At 40.9% G+C, this 23,659-nt stretch overlaps 1 protein-coding gene across 2 annotated transcripts; it reads right to left on the reverse strand.

The window, feature by feature from the left end:
- Window positions 1-1,459: 1,459 nt before the first annotated feature.
- wnt4 (wingless-type MMTV integration site family, member 4) lies at window positions 1,460-22,111 on the reverse strand. 2 transcript variants are annotated; one of them, XM_026307903.1, is made up of 7 exons: window positions 21,533-22,111; window positions 5,658-5,739; window positions 5,058-5,211; window positions 4,721-4,852; window positions 4,266-4,408; window positions 3,219-3,615; window positions 1,460-3,080 (listed from the first exon to the last, which is right to left on the reverse strand). In XM_026307903.1, exons 1-7 carry the CDS (start codon window positions 21,607-21,609, stop codon window positions 3,028-3,030), a joined length of 1,038 nt encoding a protein of 345 aa, XP_026163688.1. In that variant the 5' UTR covers window positions 21,610-22,111; the 3' UTR covers window positions 1,460-3,027. The 2 variants fall into 2 exon arrangements, with proteins under 2 accessions (XP_026163688.1, XP_026163687.1); XM_026307902.1 differs by having other exon boundaries at window positions 1,460-3,615.
- Window positions 22,112-23,659: the final 1,548 nt, after the last annotated feature.

Here is a 23,659-nt window from a genome sequence, read left to right on the forward strand (position 1 = left end):
CCTTTACCAGAGGCCTGGGAGTTTGAGGGTTCTTCGCAGTATCTTAGCTGTTCCTAGCACTGCACTCTTCTGAACTGAGAGCTCTGATGTTGTTCCCGGGATCTGTTGGAACCACTCTCCCAGTCTGGGGCCACAGCCCCAAGGGTACCGGTTGCCAAGGGGACCACTTTTGCTTTTACCTTCCACATGTTTTCTAGGTCTTCTTTCAGCCCCTGGTAGTTTTCAAGCTTCTCATGTTCCTTCTTTCTGATGTTGCTATCACTTGGGATTGCTACATCTACCACTATGGCCTTCTTCTGCTGTTTGTCCACCACTACGTCTGGTTGGTTGGCCATCCGGACTGCTGTTTGTCAGTCTGTATCTGGAAGTCCCACAGGATCTTAGCTCGGTCATTCTCCACCATCTTTGGAGGTGTGTCCCATTTTGACCTTGGGACCTCCAGCCCATACTTGGCACAGATATTCCTGTACACTATGCCGGCCACTTGTTTATGGCGTTCCGTGTCCCTGGCTGCTAGCATCTTACAACCTGCTGTTATGGCTGGATTGTCTCAGGGGCATCTTTGCACAGCCTGCACCTGGGGTCCTGCCTGGTGTGGTAGACCCCGGCCTCTATCGATCTTGTGCTCAGGGCCTGTTCTTGTGCTGCTACTATTAGTGCCTCTGTGCTGTCTTTCAGTCCAGCTTTTTCCAGCCACTGGTGGGACTTTTCGACATCAGCCATTTCTTCTATCTGTTGGTGGTACATACTATGCAGGAGTTTGTCCTGCCATAATGGTTCTTGCTTCTCTTCCTCTGCATGGGGCTTCTGTTGCCTGAGATATTCATTAAGTATTGCATCACTCGGGGCCATCTTCATGATGTACTCATGGGTCTTTGCTGTTTCATCTCGAATGATGACTCTGACGCTCACCAGTCCTCAGCCTCCTTTCTTCCTCTTAGTGTACAGTCTCAGGGTGCTGGATTTGGGGTGAAACCCCCCATGCATTGTGAGGTGCTTCCTTGTCTTGACACCAGTGGCTCCTATGTCCTCTTTTGGCCAGCTTATTATGCCAGCGGGGTATCTGATGACCGGCAGGGTGTTGATGGCTTGGACCTTGTTCTTCCCATTTGTGTATATATATATATATATATATATATATATATATATATATATATATATATGTATGTATACTGGTGACCTGTCCAGGGTGTACCCCTGCCTTTTACCCTGCCTATCTGCTGGGATAGGCTCCAGCAGATCATCATGACCCTAATTAGGAATAAGTGGGTATAGATGGATATAGAATGGATGGATGGATATATATATATATATATATATATATATATATATATATATATATGTATAGACACACACATACAATGGTACACTGTGAACACCGTGGCTGCATAATAACACAGATGAAAGACAGTTGTTTTATTGAAACATCAGGGCTGTGTGTGTGTGTTTGTGTGTGTGATTCAGGGCTTGATTTCACTTTTCATTTTTATGTTCTCTGTTTCTCTTCTTTCCTTCTAGACAACATTGTTGTTGTGGCATTCTTTCTGTCACAAACGCACACACACACACACACCCACACCCAGTTCTACCTTGTTTTAAAGGGACTTTGTCTATTGCGTGTTATTACAGTCTACACACAAAACACGTAGTTTTGAAAAACGTGACAACAGACTTTTTTGACACAGCATATATTCCATATTAACATACATTCATAGGCAGTATAGTCTTCTTCAGTGTATAAGTCTTTACAGATTTACAGTATGTCTTTATAATGATAGCACATATTTATAGGAAAGCTTGACTCGTGGTGGTGGTCCTGACAGTGGCATGGGAAACTGTGTGTGTGTGTGTGTGTGTGTCTGTGTGTGTGTGTGAGGGAACATGGAAAATTGAATATGTGGTTGGATGGTCTTTGCTGTGGGGCGAAGGCTGTATGTGCGCTTGGAGAAAAAGTGCTTCAGTCATCATGCATGGTGAACATGCTCGGCAACACTCTGGCAGACCCCTTTGTGTGTGCATGTGTGTATGTGTGTGCATGCATGTCTGTCTGTCTACTCATGATTAAGCCAACTAGCATTTGGCAGTAAGTTAAAGCTACCTTGTTAGGTCAGGTCAAGACAAAGATCAATGTCAGTCCAAATGAGCAAGTGAGATTTTCACAATATGATCTGAAATGGCAACAAATCATTTTAAACCTGATCTGGAGACGGAGAAGTTTTCGGGTTTCCACTTACAGGTAGCAGCTCAGGGTGAATATAGGTGTGGGTCTGGATCAATGTCTGCTGTGTATATGTGTGTCTGATGCCTGTTGCCTGTCAGTGCTACTAGCTGACAGAAAAGACAGGAACATGCTGGCAGTGGCTTTAACCTGCCATCATCATCCTCCATCAGACAGAAAGTCAGTGAGTGTGCGTGAGTGGTGCAGCATCATGGCATTGCTGGGGCTAACATAAATGACTCGACAGCAACTGAACCTCAGCGCAGCACAGCCCATGTACATTCGCACATCACAGAAAGTCCATCTGTGACGCGTTCCTCTTTGTTATTAATGTCCATTCTTTGACAGGCTTGGTGTCTCCCTTTATGACATCCAACACTCCAAATGAGTCCCCAAAGCAGCAGCAGCAGCAAAGACAGAGGCCAAACAACCATCTTCTTGATCTCACCCTAACTCCTTAATTGCATCCACCATCCACCCATGGGTCCAGTTTGTCCCTTATCTCCACTCATTTGTCCCCTCCCTCTAGGTCCACTCCTGTCTATCTCCTCAGTCTCAACAAATAAGTTAAACATTACAAAAACAAGAGAAGCATCAATGACAAACTGAATGTGAGTGAGGGAGGGAGACAGAAAGCAAATGATGCTCTCTACTTGAGAAGAAGCAAACTGTCTTTGTAGCATTGTAGGAAATTCCATGCATAATCTACTAATATCCATTATGGTGGCATAAAATGAATATGGCTGACCTTTCACCTTTCAGCCACTCAGTGCATTTCCACTGACAAGCAGTAGGAAGGTGGGGTGGTTTCAAGCAGGAGAAGAGTGAGCCTCACAAGTCCTCCTTGATCCCACTGTCTTTGCTGAATAGGAAAGAGGGGAGTTTGTTTAGTTCATCAGCAGTGCCCTCTATTCCCCCCACTTGCATCACCGGCAAGTGTGCATCTCCACCATTTTGCGGCACTGTTTGCATTTGACATAACAGCACCAGTGGAACTTACAGCTGCATCTGTCCACCACCTCCACCTCCTGTGTCTGGAAACCTCGGCCACAGCACATCAGCTCGCAGCCATCAATGGCCTTTGAGGTTCTGTTACACTGGCGGCCCACTGTGCCCAGCATACCTGGTGTGCGTGGATCATAGTCGCAGAAATCTGGACTGGGGTCCAGGTAAACCAGGTCTTCATCTGTGTGAGGTTTAAACTGGGAGTTGCGAGGCACTAGGACTTTGGTGGTGCCCACCTTGCGCTGCTCAACTTCAGTGGCACCGTCAAACTTCTCCTTGATGATGTTGCCCACCTTGCGGAAAGGAGGCATGGCTTTCCAGCAGGTCTTAACCTCACAGGAACCTGACACACCATGACATTTGCACTCCACACGCATGTGGGACAGGATGGCCTGCAGAGATACCGAAGAAACAGTGGTTAGCTGACAGACACTGACAAAATCTGACAATAGTTCACAGTATTCCTAATGGCTACATCATGTGGCTGTCAGATCCATTTTATGGTGTTCATGTCAACAGCTACAACAAAGTATTATACTGCAACCAGACAAGTAAACTGGGAATTGAATGTCACACAAAAATAAAGGGACTTGATTGTGACATAACTGATGAGAGATTTAGAATCCCTTGAAACTTTCAAGTGTCAAGTTGTAAGCTGGAAGCAGGTCTTGTAAAGCCACATATTTAATTATTAATTAAACCTATGTAATGGCTTTTAATGGACAACATTCAGAGTTTTGACTTGCAACTGACTTGCAATTTAATTATAAATGGTTTCTATCTTGACTTGAATTTCCCTTAAAAAGAAGTGATATGACCTGAGCTTTCTCTTTCTTTTCACTTTTCTTGAATGACTTGATTTAGCCTTATCTGAAATGACTTGGCTTTATCTAGACCTACCTTGAATAACTTAAAACTTGACATGTACTAATGTCAAATGACTTGACTCTGTCTCATATGACAAGATACTTGACCAGGCTTTTCTCTTGCTATGTACTACAGAAGTGCAAACTGACATTTCAGATTGAGAGCGGTGAGTTACCTTCCTGCCAGCCTCATTGTTGTGTAGGTTCATGAGAGCCCGACTGGAGGACTGGCCTTTACTCCTCTCTCTGACATCCACAAAGGACTGAGAAAAGGCCACTCCATATGCAATGTTGTCACTGCAGCCAGACCACTGAAAACCTAAGACATGATATTAAGAGAGGAAGTGGTTGTATAGATGTCATTTGCAACACTACCACTTCATTATTACTTACTTCTTTTTTTTTTTACACTTTAATACATATGCAAGTAAAATGATGTTTATATACTGCCAATGATATCTGTCTGGCCTTTTCAAAATAAAATAAGCATTTCAAGCATTACATTTGTAACCTTTAAATTTATTTTATTAGAATGCACTGGATCAGTTGGTCCTTCTGTTTCCTTTGTGCATGTATGTGAAAGAGACAGAGAGAGAGAGAGAGAGAGAGAGAGAGAGAGAGAGAAACCTACCCTCTGGACTCATTCCATGTACATTGTGGTCACAGCCACATTTTTCCAACTCTCCACTGCTGCAGGCCCTTGTGACCGCAAACGCCACACTGGCTGCTGAGATGGCATACACAAAGGCAGCCTCACGGGTGCCTAGCACACACACATACACAAACACAGACACATAGAGTAATACTATTTCATTATGTTACTGAAGAGTGTTCATTCTGATTGGAAAAAAAAATGATATGACATCAAAACCAACTTGGGAAACAGTTTGAAGTGATCTCTTCAAACAGAGAAGGGTCTCTTCTCTGTTCAGGTGCTTGCAAGGAATCACTGCAGTCTATAATCTTACCCTGGGTGACCACTTTGCCAAACACAGGCATGGTCTCTAGAGTGGAGCAGTTCCAGCGACGGTTGCGAAACTGGAACTGGCACTCATCTATGGCCAGCTGGGCACCACGACGCACAGCATCCATCACTTCCACACTGCGCTTACAGATCTGAACCTGGAAATGTGACACACAGGAGCTATGTCAGCCACAAATACATGCAAGCCAAAATACTGAATGTAGACTTTAATACAATACTATCAAATTCACTGTGATTCCTTTGTGTAATTGTTTTTGCATTTTCACTGCCCTGGTTTTTAGGAAGTTATCAAGCAAGTCTTTGTAAATATGAAAGTTGCTGGACAACTATAAAAAATAACAACATAAAAAAAAAACAATCAAAAAAGTGTCCTTGTTATTGAAAAATTGTGTATATCTGAAGCACAATGGTTTTCATCCAGTTTTTTCCCCATTGCGTCTGTTACAACTACAACTACCTCAACTCTGTTATGAATTACCATGTCATGAAAACTCAGGTTTCCCCAAGTTATGTGACACTGTGTGAAAAAAGCCTTAGGCTTATGATTACTGAAGGATTATAGTCAGTCATTAGAGATGTGTACCTGTCTCTGGATGAGACCTCGTAACCTCTCACACGTCTCCTCATCCCTGATGCTTCCCACTGATGACAGTTTGGCTAGGTATCTGACGGAAAGAAAAATGCAAAACATCAGGACCTGTTTAATGTGCCTTTTTTCTACCTTGAAATGAAAAAAACAGTGTTTACATCACATGAAGGAAAGGAAGACATTACTGTCATATTCAAGGTTTGCTTTCCAAACAAAGATGGAACTATTCAGATGAAGCAGGTGTAGGGAGGAGTTGTTCCCATGACGTTGTGGGAATGTTTTGGGTAAATGTCTGACTGCGAGGACACTGAGAGGAGGAAAAGTGGCTTATCGTACATACCACCTCCGGGCCAGACAGGTCAGGGAGATAGACACACATACTTACACATGCACACATAACCACGCACACACACAAATCTAAGATGTGTGAGAAAATGGCACTGGTCTGGATGCCCCGACCCTCACACATCCACCTCACCTCACTTCACTCTCATATCTCCTTTCCCAGCTGCACCTTACAGAAATAGGCTTTTGCATAGGTTGGCAGTGAGTCTCCCACAAAGGAAGCAACTCTGATTATGTACTGTCTACACTACGCAAGGTGTCCTAAGACGTCATTTACGCACATGTTGTGTCTAAAAGTGTTATGTCTATAATTATTTTCCTTCTTACCTTTCCTTTATGAATCCTTGTTGGAAAACATTTTTGCACACAAATGAGTAGTTCATTTTTTATAAAAATTACTTGTGTATTTAGGATAAAGACTGCAAGTGGGGGAAATTAACCAAAGGGAACTATATACCCCTCTATTACCACCCAAAGCTGGAGTCTAGAGTCCTCTTTTTGCTTTTTGAATGGACAGGGAGGAATATAATAAATGTGATACCCTAGAGTAACTATTTTCTATGAAGGAATCACCTCCATTTCCAGACACCTACATATAGTGGATATAGTCTGAATATCAAGATGACCCTTAATAAGGGAAAAGTCCAACAAAATTAACTTTTTAGCTATTATTCTGTACAAGTAGGCATGTTTTTCCTTAAGGTTTCTCAAGCTCATTTTATGAGTCCTGCGTTATGAGTTCCCAAGACCACACATACCTCTGTAAAGCCCTGTTTGCCCGTCTCAACCAGACTGTGGCACAGATCCAGATTGCAGAGAATTCTGCTAGTCAGATTATTGAGAAAGCTATAATGCTCAACACAGAGTAATGCTACCCATGTTTTATACCAGTGTACAGGATTAATAGGTATACCAACAGCTGAATGACATCCTGATTATTTATTTTAGTATGTATAGTTGTGCAGCTGGCTGCAGCTCAGCTTTGTTAACTCTCATATAAAAGGCAGAGGTACTATAAGTTTAGCATGACTTCATAATGTTTAATTTTAGTTAGAACTGTATAATTGGTGTATCATCCTTTCAGAAGTCACACGGGTCCTCCTTTCTGTTCACCCCCCATCTCCTCTCAACAGTGTAGATAATCTCTCTCTGCCTCTGTCTCTTTGATGGCCTTCTACTCTTTCCATCCAGACAGTGTTAGCATTTACCACTCATCGCCATGATAACCCCGCTCTCTGCCACTCCACCACATCTCAGCCACATCTGCTCACATCCACCCTATGAGGGGGTGACATCACTCTCTCATAAAGCTGAAGCACCATCACGGTCTTGTCCTTCATCAGAGAGTCCGCAGTGTTTTGATGTCACAAAACCCCTATATTTTGATTAAAACTGTACTGATCAGTATCTATATTAGCAGTGAATTAACTATGTTAGGCATTGCTGTAGTTTCAACCTGCATGAACAATAAAGCAACGCCTCTAGTACAGGACAGTGGCATTCTGAATTCCCCTTCACATGCCAAGATACTCTTGCTTCTCTTGCTTAAAACAGACAGTCTAACAAAATATTTCAATTTGAAAGAGGCCTCGCATAGTGATGAACCTACAGATAATCATCAGCTTAATCTGCAACTCCCCACAGTCTTAATAACATTTACAGTGAGTTTGGTTCATTGTCACTTCTCTCATAGCACTCCCTCACTGTATCTTACCTCCTCAGCATCAGGCAGCAGACAGAAAACAGTTAAAAAACAAGCTCGAAATCACAGATCAATTGGTATATTTGGAGAGATATTTTCCTCAAGAGTTGGTTCAGCCCAAAATGGAGCTAAAAGCAATGGACCTATTGGATGTGGATGATGTCAACTCATGAAATCAGCAGATTGACTCAGTAATACCAGTTGCACAGCAATGTCTAGCTATTTGACAACATGAGCCACTCTTCATGCCTGACTATGTAATAAAATTCCCGTGTTTTTTAGAGTGTGTTTTTGTTTTTTATAAATTCAATTTTTCATTCGTATGAGGGTAAATGTGTTTTATCCTCCTATAAGTGTTACACACTAAAACGTTCTGGTCAAAGAAATACCTCAACCAGGACAATGAAAAAGTCTCTGAAGGTCATTTCACCTCGAAGGACACTGATATGAAACTGTAGAATAATAACAGCGGTAAGCATGCCTACATTTACATGACATTAGTAGAGAACTATTTGGTGAATTGGGTTGCAGTACACTGTTTGGGTAACCCTGGACCCCACTGTTTGTCCTCCTGCTCTCTGTGAGATATTTCTCTTCCCGTATCAACAGGTCCTGAACCCACCCTCGCCATGTGGATCCAGTCCAGCTCAGCTTTGCCCTGCTCCATTGCAGTTGCGAGACTTTCATCAAAGCCATGTGCGGCGTTTGATCTCTCTTTGTTGTTTAGCACAAGTCTTGGAAAGGGTGCTACATTTGGGTGGAGGCATATCCAGCAGGGAGACCATCAGCCCATCAGTGATAAAAACAACTCGTGGGGAAAACACAAGACGACAAGAGAAAGCTGCTCCTGTGACAGGCAGCACCACACGCACAAAGAGGCAAATAGCTGAATGGCATCCCACTGGCCTCGAATGCACCTTGGAAACATTTAATAAACATCGGATAAGCTGTTATTCAGGTGATTTTGTGGATATGTGTTCGTGTATGTGACTGTAATTGTGTGGGAAAAGTCCAGCACAGGCCTTGGGTGAGTTTGCATTTTCACCCTGCCTTGCTTTATCTGTTCAGTCTGCTGTACATACCCTTCACTTCCCAGTCGAGGTTAACAAAACACCTCAACAAGAAGACAGAGGAATCAACCCTTAGAAGGATGCAGCAACACACACACAGACACACACACACACACACACACACACACACCATCGTACATCTCATCCTCATTCCTCCCCATGTCTCTCATGCCTCTGGTGGTTGCGTGCTTAAATCCCGGGGGCCTAAGCCCAGTGGAGCCAGTGGTGTTGTGATGGCTGCAATGTGTAATGCAACACAAATACGCAGCCGCCTGTGAACGCACCACAGTCCAGGTGGAATGCTCAGCACCTCCCACTGAAGACCCCCCACGACCTTATGGGAGGTTGGAACTGAAAATAAAAGATAACTCTAAACAGAACATGGACATATGACGCAGGTTGTTATCTGTGAACAGGAAATAAAGACCAATGTTAAGACTACAATCCAAAAAATAACCACTTTCATTATCAATATGCAATTTCAGTAAAAAAATGAAAGATATCAAAATAAGCATTTCATTGCAGCACTAAACAGATGAGCAGATTCATGTATGAGTTCATTTAAATATCCACTCATAAATGATCCAAAATCTCCTAAATGTTTTTAGTATTAGTATTCAAGGACCGGAATGAACATTAAATGAATGCTTTGATGTTTTTGGTATGTACATTTATACCATGGCTTTAGTTTAGCTTAGCATGCTCGGCTCTGACTGTGCAAATTGTGCTTTTGTGCTGGACTATGTCTCCGGGGGAGCAGTGACTTCCTCCAGTTCATACTGAGCAGACAGAAATGAGATATGAGGTCGTCTCCTCTAACTCTCAGCAGGAAAGCCAACAAGCATATTTCCCAAAATGTCAAACAGTTTCCTAAAGTCATTTATCAACTTAAGATGCTACAGGGTTTTGCCCGTTGCAGCTTCTTAAACATGAAGAGTAACTGATTCTTTTTTTTCTTTTGTATGGTGTTAAATTGACTGTGAGCTCTTGGCAGACAAATCATGCATCTTATTGACGTCTCCTTGGGCTCTGACCTTTTATGACTTTTATTTGATTTTATTTTGATTACATTTTTTTTTTCTTGATATTTTCTGAACTTGACTGAATATTATATAATGAAAATAAGTTTTATTTGCTGTCCCACTTCAATATTTAGCACGCTGAACTGAAAAGTGGTTTCCAATGACTTAAAAGAGGTCTTAAGTCATCCTTTGCATGGTATGTACATTTTATCATGGTCAAGACAACAATGAAGTCATACATTTCTTTTGCTTTTGCTTGTCAGTCTTTTGAAAGCAAAGGGGGTAAATGTGCTTTTTACAAAATCATTTAAAGAGACATATGGGCCTGCATTAAAATCTAAGCTGTAAATTAGCTAACAAGCAAAAGATACAGAACTGTAAGATCTCTGAACCACAGCTGTCATATTTCCTTTGTAGTTTAGGCAGAGACATTTGCGGTGAGGGTGGGTTTGGGTGGAGGATGATGGACGTATCTACAGTGCTTCAGTAAACATTTTAGTGTTCCTGCATACACAGAACGCACACAAAATGATACAAATGCACACATACTGTACCACACTCTCTAATGTGTATTTATATGAAAATATCCCTATATTTGCCTTTCCAGCACTGAGCACACAGCAGAGGTACACAGTAAGAGGTAAATATAGAATGGATGGGAAATGCAAGAAAGAGTCTAAGAAATGTCTTTTCTACTGAGGCACAGTGCACAGGTCTCTAAAAGATACAGCTTATTACTGCTAAATTGTTTAGTTCATGTACTGACAAGTGAAGTGCAATGTACACAACCAGTTACACAAACACTAACAATGAAACCTTATATTCAGTACTGCTAGTGGAGAGCCAACATGCAGTTATAAAGACAAGTGTGAGTGTGACCTGAGCTAACCCACCTCACCCCTTCTGCAGTGGACACCTACAGTATGCAGAACATATAGTGACCTGTAGAGGGCACTGCTCTCTCAGTTTACCTTATAAGACACCTTACTAGACTTGACAGCCTTATGCCCTCTAGATGGACAGTGCAGGGGTATAAAAATGATCCTCACTGGGGAGTCTCTGTTTTTATGTCTGTTCAGTGTGTTTTCTGAAAGGATACCTCTGTTCCTTGCACATTAATCTGGCTAAGTTCCTAAAATACAGATAGAAGAAAGAAAAAATAAATAAATAAACCTATATTCATAGATTTAAACCAACTATGGGTTTGGTCTAAAGTGACAGTGTTACATAATAAGATGGTATAATTTGATCTGTCTTTATAGAAAGCTGCAGGTGGGTAAGACAACAGCCTAAAACATCAACTATTTGGGTTTGCAGTGCCTTCAAATGCATGTGCATCATGCTGTTTATGAGCTGTCGCACAAGTCAGGTAAGGCTGACACCAGTGACCTAAAATAATAAATACTAATAATAATAAATACACTAATCCTCATATTGATCACAAATCCCATGCCAGTGAACACCTGTCCTGCTCTGAACAAGCAAAAATGCATGAATCAAATGCTTATGAAACAAAATATAAAAAAGCACAGCTGACGTTCAGCCATCAGCTCAGGAACCTTAGGGTGGTGGTGGTGGTGGCAGTAATAATGGGTGGATATGAGGGTTATTGTATTCTTAGACTTTGTGGCTCTTATTTTGAGTCATAACACTCAAAATAGCTTTGCTTTTATAAATTCAGTGGCAGATAAAGAAGCGGGGCAGAAAAGTGATAAAGGAGAAAGAGTTAAAGGACAGAGGTGAAAATGAAAACTACCTAAAGAGTTCGATTAACACGTTTACAGAGCAGCCAGCAGCTCATGCTACTGCACTATGTGTGTGTGTGTGTGTGTGTATATGTGTTTGTGTGTGTGTGTGTGTGTGTGTGTGCCCACGCGTGTGTCTGGGTGTATTTATATGCCGCTGGCTCCACTAGAGCTCATTTCCCCCTAAAAATAACACGCTGTGTCAACACCACAACCCTCACACACACACACATACACACACACAGAAAAACACACTTTCACACACATTTGAGAAAAGAGGCAGTAAAAGCCATGAAATTAACCTCCTGCCTGGTGTTAGTGCTGTGGCACCCAAAGGCTAGGGCTACAGGCCTCATCCAAAAGTCTTCAGCTTGTTTTAACACCAATGTAATGTCTTTCAGGTGATGTAAGAAACACTCTGGTGGCCATGGTGGAGGGTTGTAGCTCTTGTGAAACAATATAGCTGTGAACAGCTGATTGTTTCTAAAAGCAGGACTAGGGTGTAGCTGATTCCTGGCCTGTGTACCTGTGACTATATCTGAGTTTAGGTAAAGTGTTAGTAAGCTAACCAGAGGGGTTGAGCTGCTACAGAATGTGTCATGCCAATGTGGTGAGATGGTTGATCATATCAGATTCTGAGAAAGTCTACTGTCTAAAACATGCTGAAATGTGTGGCCAGGTGGGAGAACAGGCTGAATTGAGAATAAAGAATTATTTTTAAAGTCACATGCCAGTGTCAGCGCTCCAGTTTTTAACCTCTTCAATTGTTAAAAGTCCTGATCCACTAGTTGCCCATCACCCCATTTCTCACCTTGCTATATCACAGCCCTTTAAAAACTATAGGTGCCATTGGTATCAGAGATATCTGCAAATTCATAATGTCAAAAATCCCATTGACTGCCAGATGTTCTTCAGGATGTTCCCTGGATTCTCGCAGAAGCAGGAACAGGTGAGGGTTCTTCTACTGAACTAGTTGTCTTGATCTGCCTCTACAAACATGTGGTCATAATTTGCTTACACACCTGTAGCTCCAAGTTGTTTAGTTGTGCGTCTGAGCTAAAATACAGTGTAGTTCTCTCCTAGCAACAATGATTATTGTTAGTATGCCTGTTATTCTATTAGTGTCTGTGCAGGAGTCTCTGACTTGTATGCTCAGTACAAGTTGTAGTGTATTAAGCATGTACATTTCCTGTCACTCTGTTTGACTGCATTTGTTTGAGAAAGGGTACAATATGGATGAAGAGCATCTCATTCAGTGTCAATCTCAGACTCCGACGACCAATGCAACTTGTTAATCGACCGGTCTGAAGGGGCAATAAAGCCATGTGTCACTGTGCGTCTCCATCAAATGACACACTTACAGGAGAAGCTCTGTTTTCTGAGTTTATTGTTCTATAGGTTTTGGAGCTCCGAGCCTTACTAAGCTCAGCTGTTATCCTCTCTCTGTCCCTCTGTGGTTAGACACGTAGGCAGTGGGGTTAAGAGGCATTTAAGTCTGACAGATTTTTCAGGCTGTGCACAGACATTTTTTTTTTTGGTGGGGGTGGGGAGGGGGAATGCACCCCCTCTCACCAACAGTTATTTATATTAAAAAAAAAAGTTATCTATGGATAACAGCATAAATTGTGAGTCTGTGATAAGAATTGAGATTGTAACTATATTAAGATTAGATGAATGGTTAAGTTTGTTATGTTATGCACTACACTTATGAACATGTATTATTATAAACAGTGCAAGAATGCTATAATTGCATTTCCTTGTTTTAAGCAGGTCTAAATCAATAGTCTAACGCACCTTTAATAATAATCCATAGCAGTCAGTGAAGATGTGGATCAATCTGGATCTTTTGCTTGACATGTCAGAGCATTTAACAGCCCATGGGTGCAGCTCTGTTAGTGTTCCACAACAAAGGGATGACAGGTAGTCTAATGTTTCTGATATTCAAATATAATCCCATGGACTATTAACAATGCAATCCATATTTATGTGATGTATAACAATATATGACACAGAAACAGGTACACTTGAGTAATGCTTATATAATTTAGCAATGTTACAATCTGAGGGTTACTTACACATCTCTATTGCAGCTTGTATTATTTTATTACTATTTTATTTTTTATTACTAGTTTAGTTTATATTTTATTATCAGTTTATTATTTTTTATATTATAGTCTACAACACAAAGTAACCTCAATCTCAAAGTCTCTAACAAATACCAACAAAGACTACTTTAATAACTAAGGTAGATGCTACCTACTGCTGTTTATTTTACATTTTAATAAATTAATTTCTTTTTTTCCACTATATATTTATAAAAATGCAAATACATAAGGATGAGGATTGACTGGCTCTAAACCAACTGCAGATAGTGGACAGATGTGAAGATGCACAGAGCCACAGTGGATCATATGCAATAAGATACGGACAGAGTGTGAAGATTTTCAGGTATCATTATCTGTCTGCAGCCAGGCTGCAGGGTGCTCTGTCTGTGTGCGATTGTTGTTGTTGTGGTAAAGACCGACAAATAACAGTCGATCATACAATCCTGCAAAATTAGAACTCAGATGCAGTTGTCGGCATTGTGACAGCACACTTTTTTAGTTGAAATTTGATGCAGGTGCTTGAGCAACACTGTGTGTCAACATCTGTGCACGTCTGCTTTTATAGTTTTTTGGAAGTTGTTTTGTACTGCTTGATAAACCTATTGCATTTTATTATTCAGCTATGCCACATTTTTTTTAAAGTCTTCTCCAGCTAGAGACAAAAGAATTTATCTAAGTGAACTGCTGGTTTTTACACCCTAGAGATGAAAACATTAAATAAAAAGTTGAACATATTGTGACTTTTCAGCTAAAACGTATTAGACAATCTAAAAAGTTAATGGACAATCTGAAATTTTGTCTTGACTATGGAACCACATGAACAAAACATGAACAATGTTGATTGGCAATTTATCAAAAAAGTGTTAGGGCATTTCCGTAGAACCCATAAATATCAGCCTTATGGTGGCACTAAAAGAAAAGTCAGTAGCTCACAACAGTATACTGAATCATCCTCATGGGACCAAGAATGTCGCTGTCTGTTAAGCCCGAGGTCATAAGAGTAAATGGCTTTTCAGTGAAAAAAGAACATCATAGTACATATGTACATGTGTAACTTTTCAAATTATGGAGAACAGTATGTTTTAAGATGTGTTTTTGTCCATCAGGCCACTTCAATCCAGGTACATTCATCTTGCTAAAATTTAGAGAGTGGAGAGACTGTACAATATATACAATATATAAAAGGTGCAAAGAAATGTGAAATGGATTGGTCTATTTGATGGGCTGCAATAAGAGAGTGCTGACAGAAAGTTCCCAGTTCCCTGAGGAAATTTAGTGTAACAGTTTCCAGTTTGCAACCTAAATGCTGTTTGTTACAACAGTTCATAAATCTGTAACTATAAAATGAAAAGAATGTGTTCTTCTACACTGTCAAAGGTGAATTTTTATTTCCACATTCAGTTTGGATGGATAAAAAGATAAGCTTGTTTTTAAAGTCAAAATCATGCACATTGGGCAGGTTTGGACTTGAACCATTTACTGCTCTTTCTTACTGTTTACATAGTTAGCACATGTGTGTAAACTGTCTCATACACAGGTTTGTATGCATAAAGAACTTGCTGTGTGCACGGTAAAATCTATTTTGGGCTGCAACAAGATGATTCTTATCTATCTGGTACCTTACCATCACAACTGAACAGAATCCCTTACTTTTGCAATGTAGTGTAGTAGCCTAAAGTCAACCAGTGAACATTATCTTAAATATGCTTAGACTTTGCTAATGGTCCAAAAGATGATATTTCCATGATTCTTAAAAGCTTTTGACTTGATAACAGGAACCCTTAGTTTAGAGATGGTCAAAGTCTGCCGCTCTCAAGCGATAATGTTGCTGGGATTCAGTGAGCTAGCTGTGGGTTACAAGTTGAGCCCCGACTTTTAAGCCTGACTTGCTTTGGCTGTTAGCAGTTCCTATTTGCAGTATGCCACACATTTACAAGCATAAATCACTGCTTTAATGTGCTAGTGAAGAAAGCCTACATACACAAAGATGTTAAGGAAAGTCCTGAAGCACTACAAAATTTTTTGATTTTGCAGTAGAGTAAGTCACACTGAACCTAATATGCGTATATATGTTTTGAGAAGTAGTGTGTCTTATAGAATCTTAAGTAAGTGCACATTTTACACTATTTGACCATTCACCCATTCACACAGCGACCAGGGTCTTGCCCAAGGACATTTTGACATGTGGACTAGTGAAGCCAAGGATCAAACCACCAACCCCTGCGTTTATGGTTGATCTGCTGTACCTCCTGAGCAACAGTCACCCACTGTAGACATTCAGAAATGATCAGCAATCAGTTGTTTACACCCCGGTATTCTGAGTCACCAGTATATCACTAAAACATTCCATTTCTCTCTTGTCCTTTAGTGACCCCAGTGTTTCCTCATCCGCCCCAACCTGTCCTGGCTGTAATCAGGTCATCCTGAGTGATTCCCTACTGCTCCAGATGTCATGATAACTGCATGCATTTAAGAAAAGATGGGTAGAAATAACATACTACAGTTTTACCACATTTACATTTCTGACTGTGTGTAAAAGTAGTGTGATGTTTACCACAATGGAAAGGAAATGGACTCTGCTTTTTGCTGGTCACCCATCAGCTGCCATCTCTTCAGCACTTCACCATGTTGTCCAGGACTTATGCATATACCTTAGGTTCACATACAGTACTTACACAAAGAAACAGGAAGGCACTGAGAGGGGCACACAGAATGAAAGGCCAGTGTGTGTGCCTTATATACTACATTTTACAAACATATAAATGAAGGTTGAATAACTGCCATATTAACCATTGATTTTTTACTATTGCTTCATGCTGACAGTAGCACATGTAGTACAAACTTGAGGCCATTTTTATTATTACTTATTCCTATTTAAGGTCACAGGGATCTGCTGGAGCCTATCCCAGCTCTCTTTGGGTGAAAGGCAGGGGTACACACTGGACAGGTCACCAGTCCATTTTAGGGCATAGAGATGAACAACCACACAGACATACACTCACTCCTATGGGCAATTTAGAGTCACCAGTCAACCTAACATGCATGTTTTTGGACTGTGGGAGGAAACCGGAGTAGCTGGAGTAAACCCACGCAAGCACAGGGAGAACATGCAAACTCCACACAGAAAGGTCCCTGTCGGGTTTCAAACCAAGAACCATTTTGCTGAGAGGCAACAGTGCTAACCACTAAACCACCTGCTGCCTCAGGACAGAAAGTCACTTGGTTCATTTTCAATATAAATAATAATTGAAACAGAAATGGAAATGGAAACACCAGTAGCTTCTCAGGTGTTTGGTCATAAATCAAAACGTATCATAAGTCAGAGGACCACCAAAGTTATCATCATTCATCCACTGGGAATAAATATCTGAACCTAGTCCTCCATCAGTTGTCATGAATAAGTCCAATACTGAAATATCTCAAGAACTATTAGATGGATTAGGGTGAAGATTTGTACATTTATGGTGGCCAGTGGATGATGGGGCTCCCCAAATTTCATCTAGTGCCATCATGAAGTTGATATTTTTGTTTTAAGAGAAATATCTCACCAGCTCTTGAATACATCTAATACAGGCACTCAAACATTCATTCGTAAATGTGATAGATAACACAAAAAGATGAGAATGACATTTCTTCCACTGATTAAAGTGAGTTTGATTTTTTTCATTTCTAAATTCTTTAATTTAGTAGAAAAATATTCATGCACAGCTTTCCTGCTTCCTTTATAAATTTTGTATTCAGCTGTGTATGTGTGTGATGTGCATCTCTGTGGGAACTGGAGCATGTGTGGTGCACTGTAACTAGCTACCATTCTTCTACAGTCACTGTGGTAATTACTGAGTGTGTGCCATTGTTGAGGGAAATGCCAGCTTGCATACTCATAAAAAAAGAATCATACACACAAAACACACACGCACAGAAGACAGAGAGAAGTGTGCAGGTGCAGCAGAACCAGTTAGTGCAGGGCAAGAGCCAAGAAGAGGAAGAGGAGGAGGATGAAGGTGATGGCAGACAAACTAATGAAAAGTACCACTGAAGTCAATGGTCGGCAGCGGGTACTAAGCGTGACTCAGCAGCCACAGAGATTTGGCAAAGTTATCACATCCTGGCTCATGGGCTAAAGTGGCAGTGACAGGGAGAGCTACAGGTGAGGTAAACAAACAGTCCAGGTCAGGCTGTGGTTAAATGTGACAAAAGAGCAGCTGAGAGGCCTTCAAAACTGTTTAGCTGTGGTGAGTCATAGTCAGGGAATTAATATTTTTAGAAATGTGTCAGCTAAACTCCAATCATAATTTAATTTTGGAGGACAGTTCGGTTCTTGAATAGAACTTTGAATGCAGGGCACAAATATTTTCACTATCAATTATTCTGCTGATTTTTTTAATTAACAGATTAATTATTTGGTCTATATATGTCAGAAATGTAAAAATCAAAATTTTTCAGTGTGTTGCTTTGTCCTATTACCGGTCCACTTATTCAGTGTACCATAAAAGAAAACAAAGAAATGTTCACATTTGTGAAGCTGAAGCAATTTTTTGATGGATCAAAACCGCTGCTCATTAATTTTCTGCTGAATGAATGTTTGATTCATTGACTGATATATTCACTATATAAATTAAATACATCAACTCCATACAGATCATAAACAAAGTGGCAACCATGGAGCTGTAACCAGTGTGTGTGTGCGCGTGTGTGTGTGTGTATGTGCGTTTGAGAATTTGTGTTTGGGAATATGACTCAGCAAACACAATGACTACAGTTCTATCACAGGCCCACAATATTTAAGAGCAGTGGGTATTATTTTAAACTTATGCCATACTTGTTTCAGTATGAAATAATATTTAAGCAAAGGTTACCTGACAAGTTTTAAGTTTTAACCCCATAAACCTTTTTAAAGTGGTGCTCCATTGAGTTAAGATTAGTTTCCTAGTCTTACGGGGATCTACTCACCCTGTGAAAACAGTTGCATTATATGTTCTGTTGCTTTGTCACATCAAAACTTCAGTTTTGTCTGCTGTCTGTAATGAGTATGGCTTAAAAAGTCTGCTACACATTTCAAAGCCAAGAGCACACATCCACATGTATAACCCAACACCACATCCATCACAGAAATCAGATTAAAACAGCAATCTTTGCTGGACCATTATGCTTAGCATTAACCGTTTACACTTCAATCAGCAGCTTGAGGATGCTGGTTCCAAAAGGCTGCACTCAGATAACTTATTCTATCACATTGTATTGTTAGATAAACATTATATAAACACAAATACCCAAACACTCTGGTCACATTCCAACACCTGATCCCAGAGCTATGTAGAAGAACTTGTCTAATTAGCAGTGTTACGTAGCTCTGGCAATCCTTCACACTGTGCATCAATGCATTATCGTTATTACGTTATGCTGGTTGCCAGTAAAAATGGATTAAAAAGAGCTTTAGGGTCCATTCACTGTTTGGGCTTGCCCACAGATGATCACAGACAGTAGCTGCTGTATTCATATCAGGGATTATGCGTACACAGAGGTGGTCCACATAGGTGCACTAGTAAACATAATGAACAAAGTCAAAAAAGAAAACAGTGTGCTCAATTGTTATAAAAAATAGGACCAAGGACAAGAAATATCCAGTACATACATGTGATGCATGAAAAGATCATCCAGTTTACTTGTCAAGCACATGTGCAGTGAGCGTGATTACAGTGCGCATGGTCCTCGTGCACACAAACATCTGCACATGTTCTGAGCAGACCTTCGTAGACTTGGGCAGGTAATGAACTGAATATGTATGGAGCCATGCACAGAGAAAATATGGACTAGACTTTAGTCATGCTTATGGACACTCTACTCACATCATGTTACTGAAATATTGGATAAGACAAAATACAATAGAAATACTTTATGTGCCAGTTCTTCTATTGACTTTCATTAGTCAACATGTGAGAAGCAAAGGCAATCAAACAGCAGTAATATGGGGGAATGTACATTTGACTGTTGTACAGTATAAAAACATATTAACAGTTACAACAAACAGCCCCAAGGCCTTGTTGTGGTACACTGCTCTGTACAGTGGGTTAGGCCCTAGCTGTTTCATGTTTTATGATCCGAGCTACCACCACGTGTTAACAACAGCAATATTCTAACCTATCCTAACCGCTTCCCATCCCTTTTACCCTGAGTGCACCTCCTGCTGTGTGGAGGTCAGGCTAAAGCATGAATGTTTGTTGTTGAAGTCCACACAGCCCCACATAGATTTTCCCCAACAGTGTAATCCCGTCGAGCAGACTGGCAGCTCGGCAGCCTGCCTGTACATGCCTGATCTGTGCTGCTGTCACCACGCCTTCAGGCCCAAACAGCACAATTACCCTGCATTCAGTGACAGAGTTCAAGGTAGGCAGTGGTGTTTGGCAAGGCTTTAATTTGACTTATTCGCAAAAATCTGTCACCAATATTGGTTAGGCCATCGAAAGGACTATTCATATGTAGACATACAACAAACATCCTGTTATTAATCTTGCAAAGGTATTAATGTAGGTAAATAATGATATAAAAAGACGAATCTGAAAGTCAACATTAAGTCACTATTTGGCACCGACTATTTAGTCCCTGTAGGAGGATTATAAGAGGAGGGAGCTGTGTCAGATAATAATACCTATCAATATCAGCTCTGCTGGAGCTTCAGTTCTGCGGTAGAGAAAAGGAAAGTCTTCCCTAAATGATGAGCACAGCCAGTAAATTTGCTAAGAGGAATGAATGGCAGCAGAAAATGGAGCGGAGGAATGCAGAAACCCACCTAACCACCTCCCACAGGCTGCCGAGAGAGCAGGCACACACTTGCGAGCCAACCAACCGGCCCCAGGAAGAGGTGGCACTGCAGACTCACGCTGCATGTTATCCTCGACAGGGATTTAACTACAGTCCTTGGGTACGACTGTCCGAAGACCATCATTAAAGGAATATCTGAATAATATAATATTCCTATATGGGCTGACATTTGCCTTTGCCCTTGTAAAATTTTGTGTTTGTCTGCAGAGTGCGTGAGGTAAGTTAGTAGTGATCTTATTCAGTTTTCTTTTATGAGGTTAAAGTGTTTTAATATCATTGTATGCATATGGTATTCAGGTTCTGATTATTTGGCTGCAGCATCTGTAAGTTCTTGATTAAAAATATTTTTAAAGGGTGTTTTCTTAAGGGTACAGGTCAGAGGCTTCATTAGGGTTTCCAAAAAGAAAAGTTTATTTGATTTTATTTATTTATTTATTTTGCTATTTGCAAGAAAACTTGCACATTAACCTCTAAAGGCTCTAGTCAAACAAATCTTAATTATATTATATGGGTGTACTACATCATTTCCAAGCTTTTCTGATTTAGGGCTGATCAGAACAGCTCCTCTTTGGGTTTAATATCAAGGCAGAGGAGACTTTACATCTGACATAAACTGTTTTGATGCAGGCTTTAAAGAATATTATTGTCGCATTTCCACCTACCATTAAACATTTAGTTTGATACATGAAGTATTTTTGCGCGCAATATACGATGGATTTTTTAAAAGAAGAATATGAAGTTTCATCCAGATGAAAACCTTTCCAAAAAGAACATGTGCCTTTTCGTTTGTTGGTGGTTTTGACAGGGTCTTTGCAGGGGGGGTGTAGAGACGGTGGTAAATTATTAAGTCTGGGAGGGAGAAAGTGTGTGTGTGTGTGTGTGTGTGTGTGTGTGTGTGTGTGTGTGTGTGTGGATAGTTAACAATTAACCTGGGCGTCCACTGAGCTGAAGGGAGAGGACAGAAGATGATGTGAAGATGAGGAGGAATAGAAGGACAGGTGAATGTAAGAGCGCGGATGAAAAAGAGTGACATTTGTGGTCCACTCTCTTGAAAAACTTACAGCCAGTTACTCGCGTTGGCCGAGAGGAGCACACAGCAGAGCATCAGGACGCACCGCAAAACATATTCCTCGGTCATCTCGAGAAGGAGGCAGGGGAGGACGGTGCGATTTGAAATAATCCCGAGGCGTACAGGGGGTCGGCTGTGAAAACAAGCGGCGGCACGGTCTGGAGAAAGCTGTTAATCCATCGTCCCGCATCCAGAGGATCACCCACCGGGGGAGCGCGCAGCTTCACTTTTCCCTCCGCCCGGTTCTCCCGTCCCTCCCTCTGTCACTTCGCGCTCAGAAGGGTCAAGGAAGTTGGGGGGAAAAATTGGATGCAAAAAATACAGCTAAAAACTCTTGAGCCGTTCGGGCTGAATCAAACTCTTCTTTCTTTATCAGCTTGTTTGTTTTTCTTCTCAAGCTGCGCGTTAACGCCAGCCGGGAGAGCGCATGGAGAGCCAGTCAAATAAAAGCCAGTATAGAGAGATCATCAGCCGATGCCGGGTCCCGGGCTGTCCTGTCAGTGGCTGCTCCCGACACATGCACACACAGGCTGAGCGTAAATACGCACGGGCCCTTCTCACACACCACCCTCTCTCGGTGAGTCTGGCAGAGGAGAGCGTGTGAGTGCTGACTTTAGTGGAGGGGCGGTGCGAGGATGTAGAGGTATGGCAGCGGGATGGGTTTTTTGGGGATGAAGGAGGCGGGTTTAGTGCGCTGCTTAAGGTACTGTGTGTGTGCATGTGTGCGTGTGTGTATATGTGTGTCAAAGAGAGAGAGAGAGAGAGTGTGTGTAGAAGGGCCTGTGTGTGTGTGTGTTTTAAAGTTCTCCTGGGAGGATGCAATAGCACAGCCATTCACTAATGCCCTCCCCAGTCACCCTCTGCTCCTCTCCAACACACACATAAACACGCTCTCGTTCACACAAACACACACCCCTCAAACCGCACACACTTCTTGGCAGCACTCACAACACTCACTCTCTCTGTCACACACTCAACCAAATATTCTGCGGTCAACGGGCTATTTAAAGCTTGGCTGCAAAATGTCTGCATTTGAAAGCAGCAAATCCCAATAATATGACAAACGTCAACTTCGCAGCACTGATTGATGAAAACAGTGTTGGAGGATAATAAGGTGAGGCGGCCATGCTGGCCTCACGTAACACCACCGAGGACTCTGACTCACCTGGTCCTGGCAAGGAAAAAGCGCGAGGCGGAGGACTGAAAAGTGTAAGATGATATTTAAGAAAATATTTACGCAACTAAAATATATTTTTTAAAGTTATTATTTATTGTACAGAAATCAACGCTGCAATGAGTCCATCACTGCAGAATATCCTTTTTTTTTCTCAAAGCCACATGAATTTATTTTTAACAGCAGCGAGGATCTCAGAGTTTCCAAATATACCAAATATGTCAGAGTGAATTATGGGAAAAGGTGTATAAAAAACATGCACAAACATGTAGAGTATTTCTTTTGAAAATGCTGCCGCCATAAGAAACATGTCGCTGGTTTTGGTTTGAATGTTCATTCTCCACAAGAAACAGAAGTTTATCTGTATTTATCTTTTCTGTTTTTAAGATGCAATCCCATCAGGCCATTATTGATCTCACAGGGAAATTAAGCAGTATGGAAACACTGAATAAATGGTTTATAACTCAATGCAATGTGGTTGTAAATGTTTATTAATCTCTCATTAACAAATGTCTTTACATGTTGTTTATAAATGCTAAATGAGGGGACTCAATGTAAAGAATTACTATGTACTTTAATAGACATATATATTATACCGCATGTATAATATTGCATGTGCAGTATTATTCAATAGTATTTCAAGTATGTCAGCATACTAGTAACATGATACACATTTCTTTAATAGTGGACAATATTTAATATTTTGATGTGACATTTATTGCATTAATTATTTTAAAGATTGGCTGTATTCATAGCAGACTATAAGAGTATAGGTTTGTGTTGTAATATACACAGAATAATATACATAACACATCAACATTTATAAAACATAACTTAATCCCACATGGGCTTATTATAATGTACTATAGGAGGTAATATAATGAAATATGAACTATGCATATACAATATTCAGCTTTCAATATTCACTGTATGTGGCTGCTTTAT

Source organism: Mastacembelus armatus, chromosome 5 (genome assembly GCF_900324485.2).
Source record: "Mastacembelus armatus chromosome 5, fMasArm1.2, whole genome shotgun sequence".
In the NCBI taxonomy this organism is placed as follows: Eukaryota; Metazoa; Chordata; class Actinopteri; order Synbranchiformes; family Mastacembelidae; genus Mastacembelus; species Mastacembelus armatus.

What these genes read in the sequence shown, in the direction of transcription:
- wnt4 (XM_026307902.1), bottom strand. Translation starts at nt 21,609, where the DNA reads ATGACCGAGGAATATGTTTTGCGGTGCGTCCTGATGCTCTGCTGTGTG. An exon ending in GCCAACGCGAGTAACTGGCT is followed by an intron (nt 5,740 to 21,532) that starts GTAAGTTTTTCA and finishes TCTTTCCGTCAG; the next exon opens with ATACCTAGCCAAACTGTCAT. An exon ending in GAGGTCTCATCCAGAGACAG is followed by an intron (nt 5,212 to 5,657) that starts GTACACATCTCT and finishes TCACATTTCCAG; the next exon opens with GTTCAGATCTGTAAGCGCAG.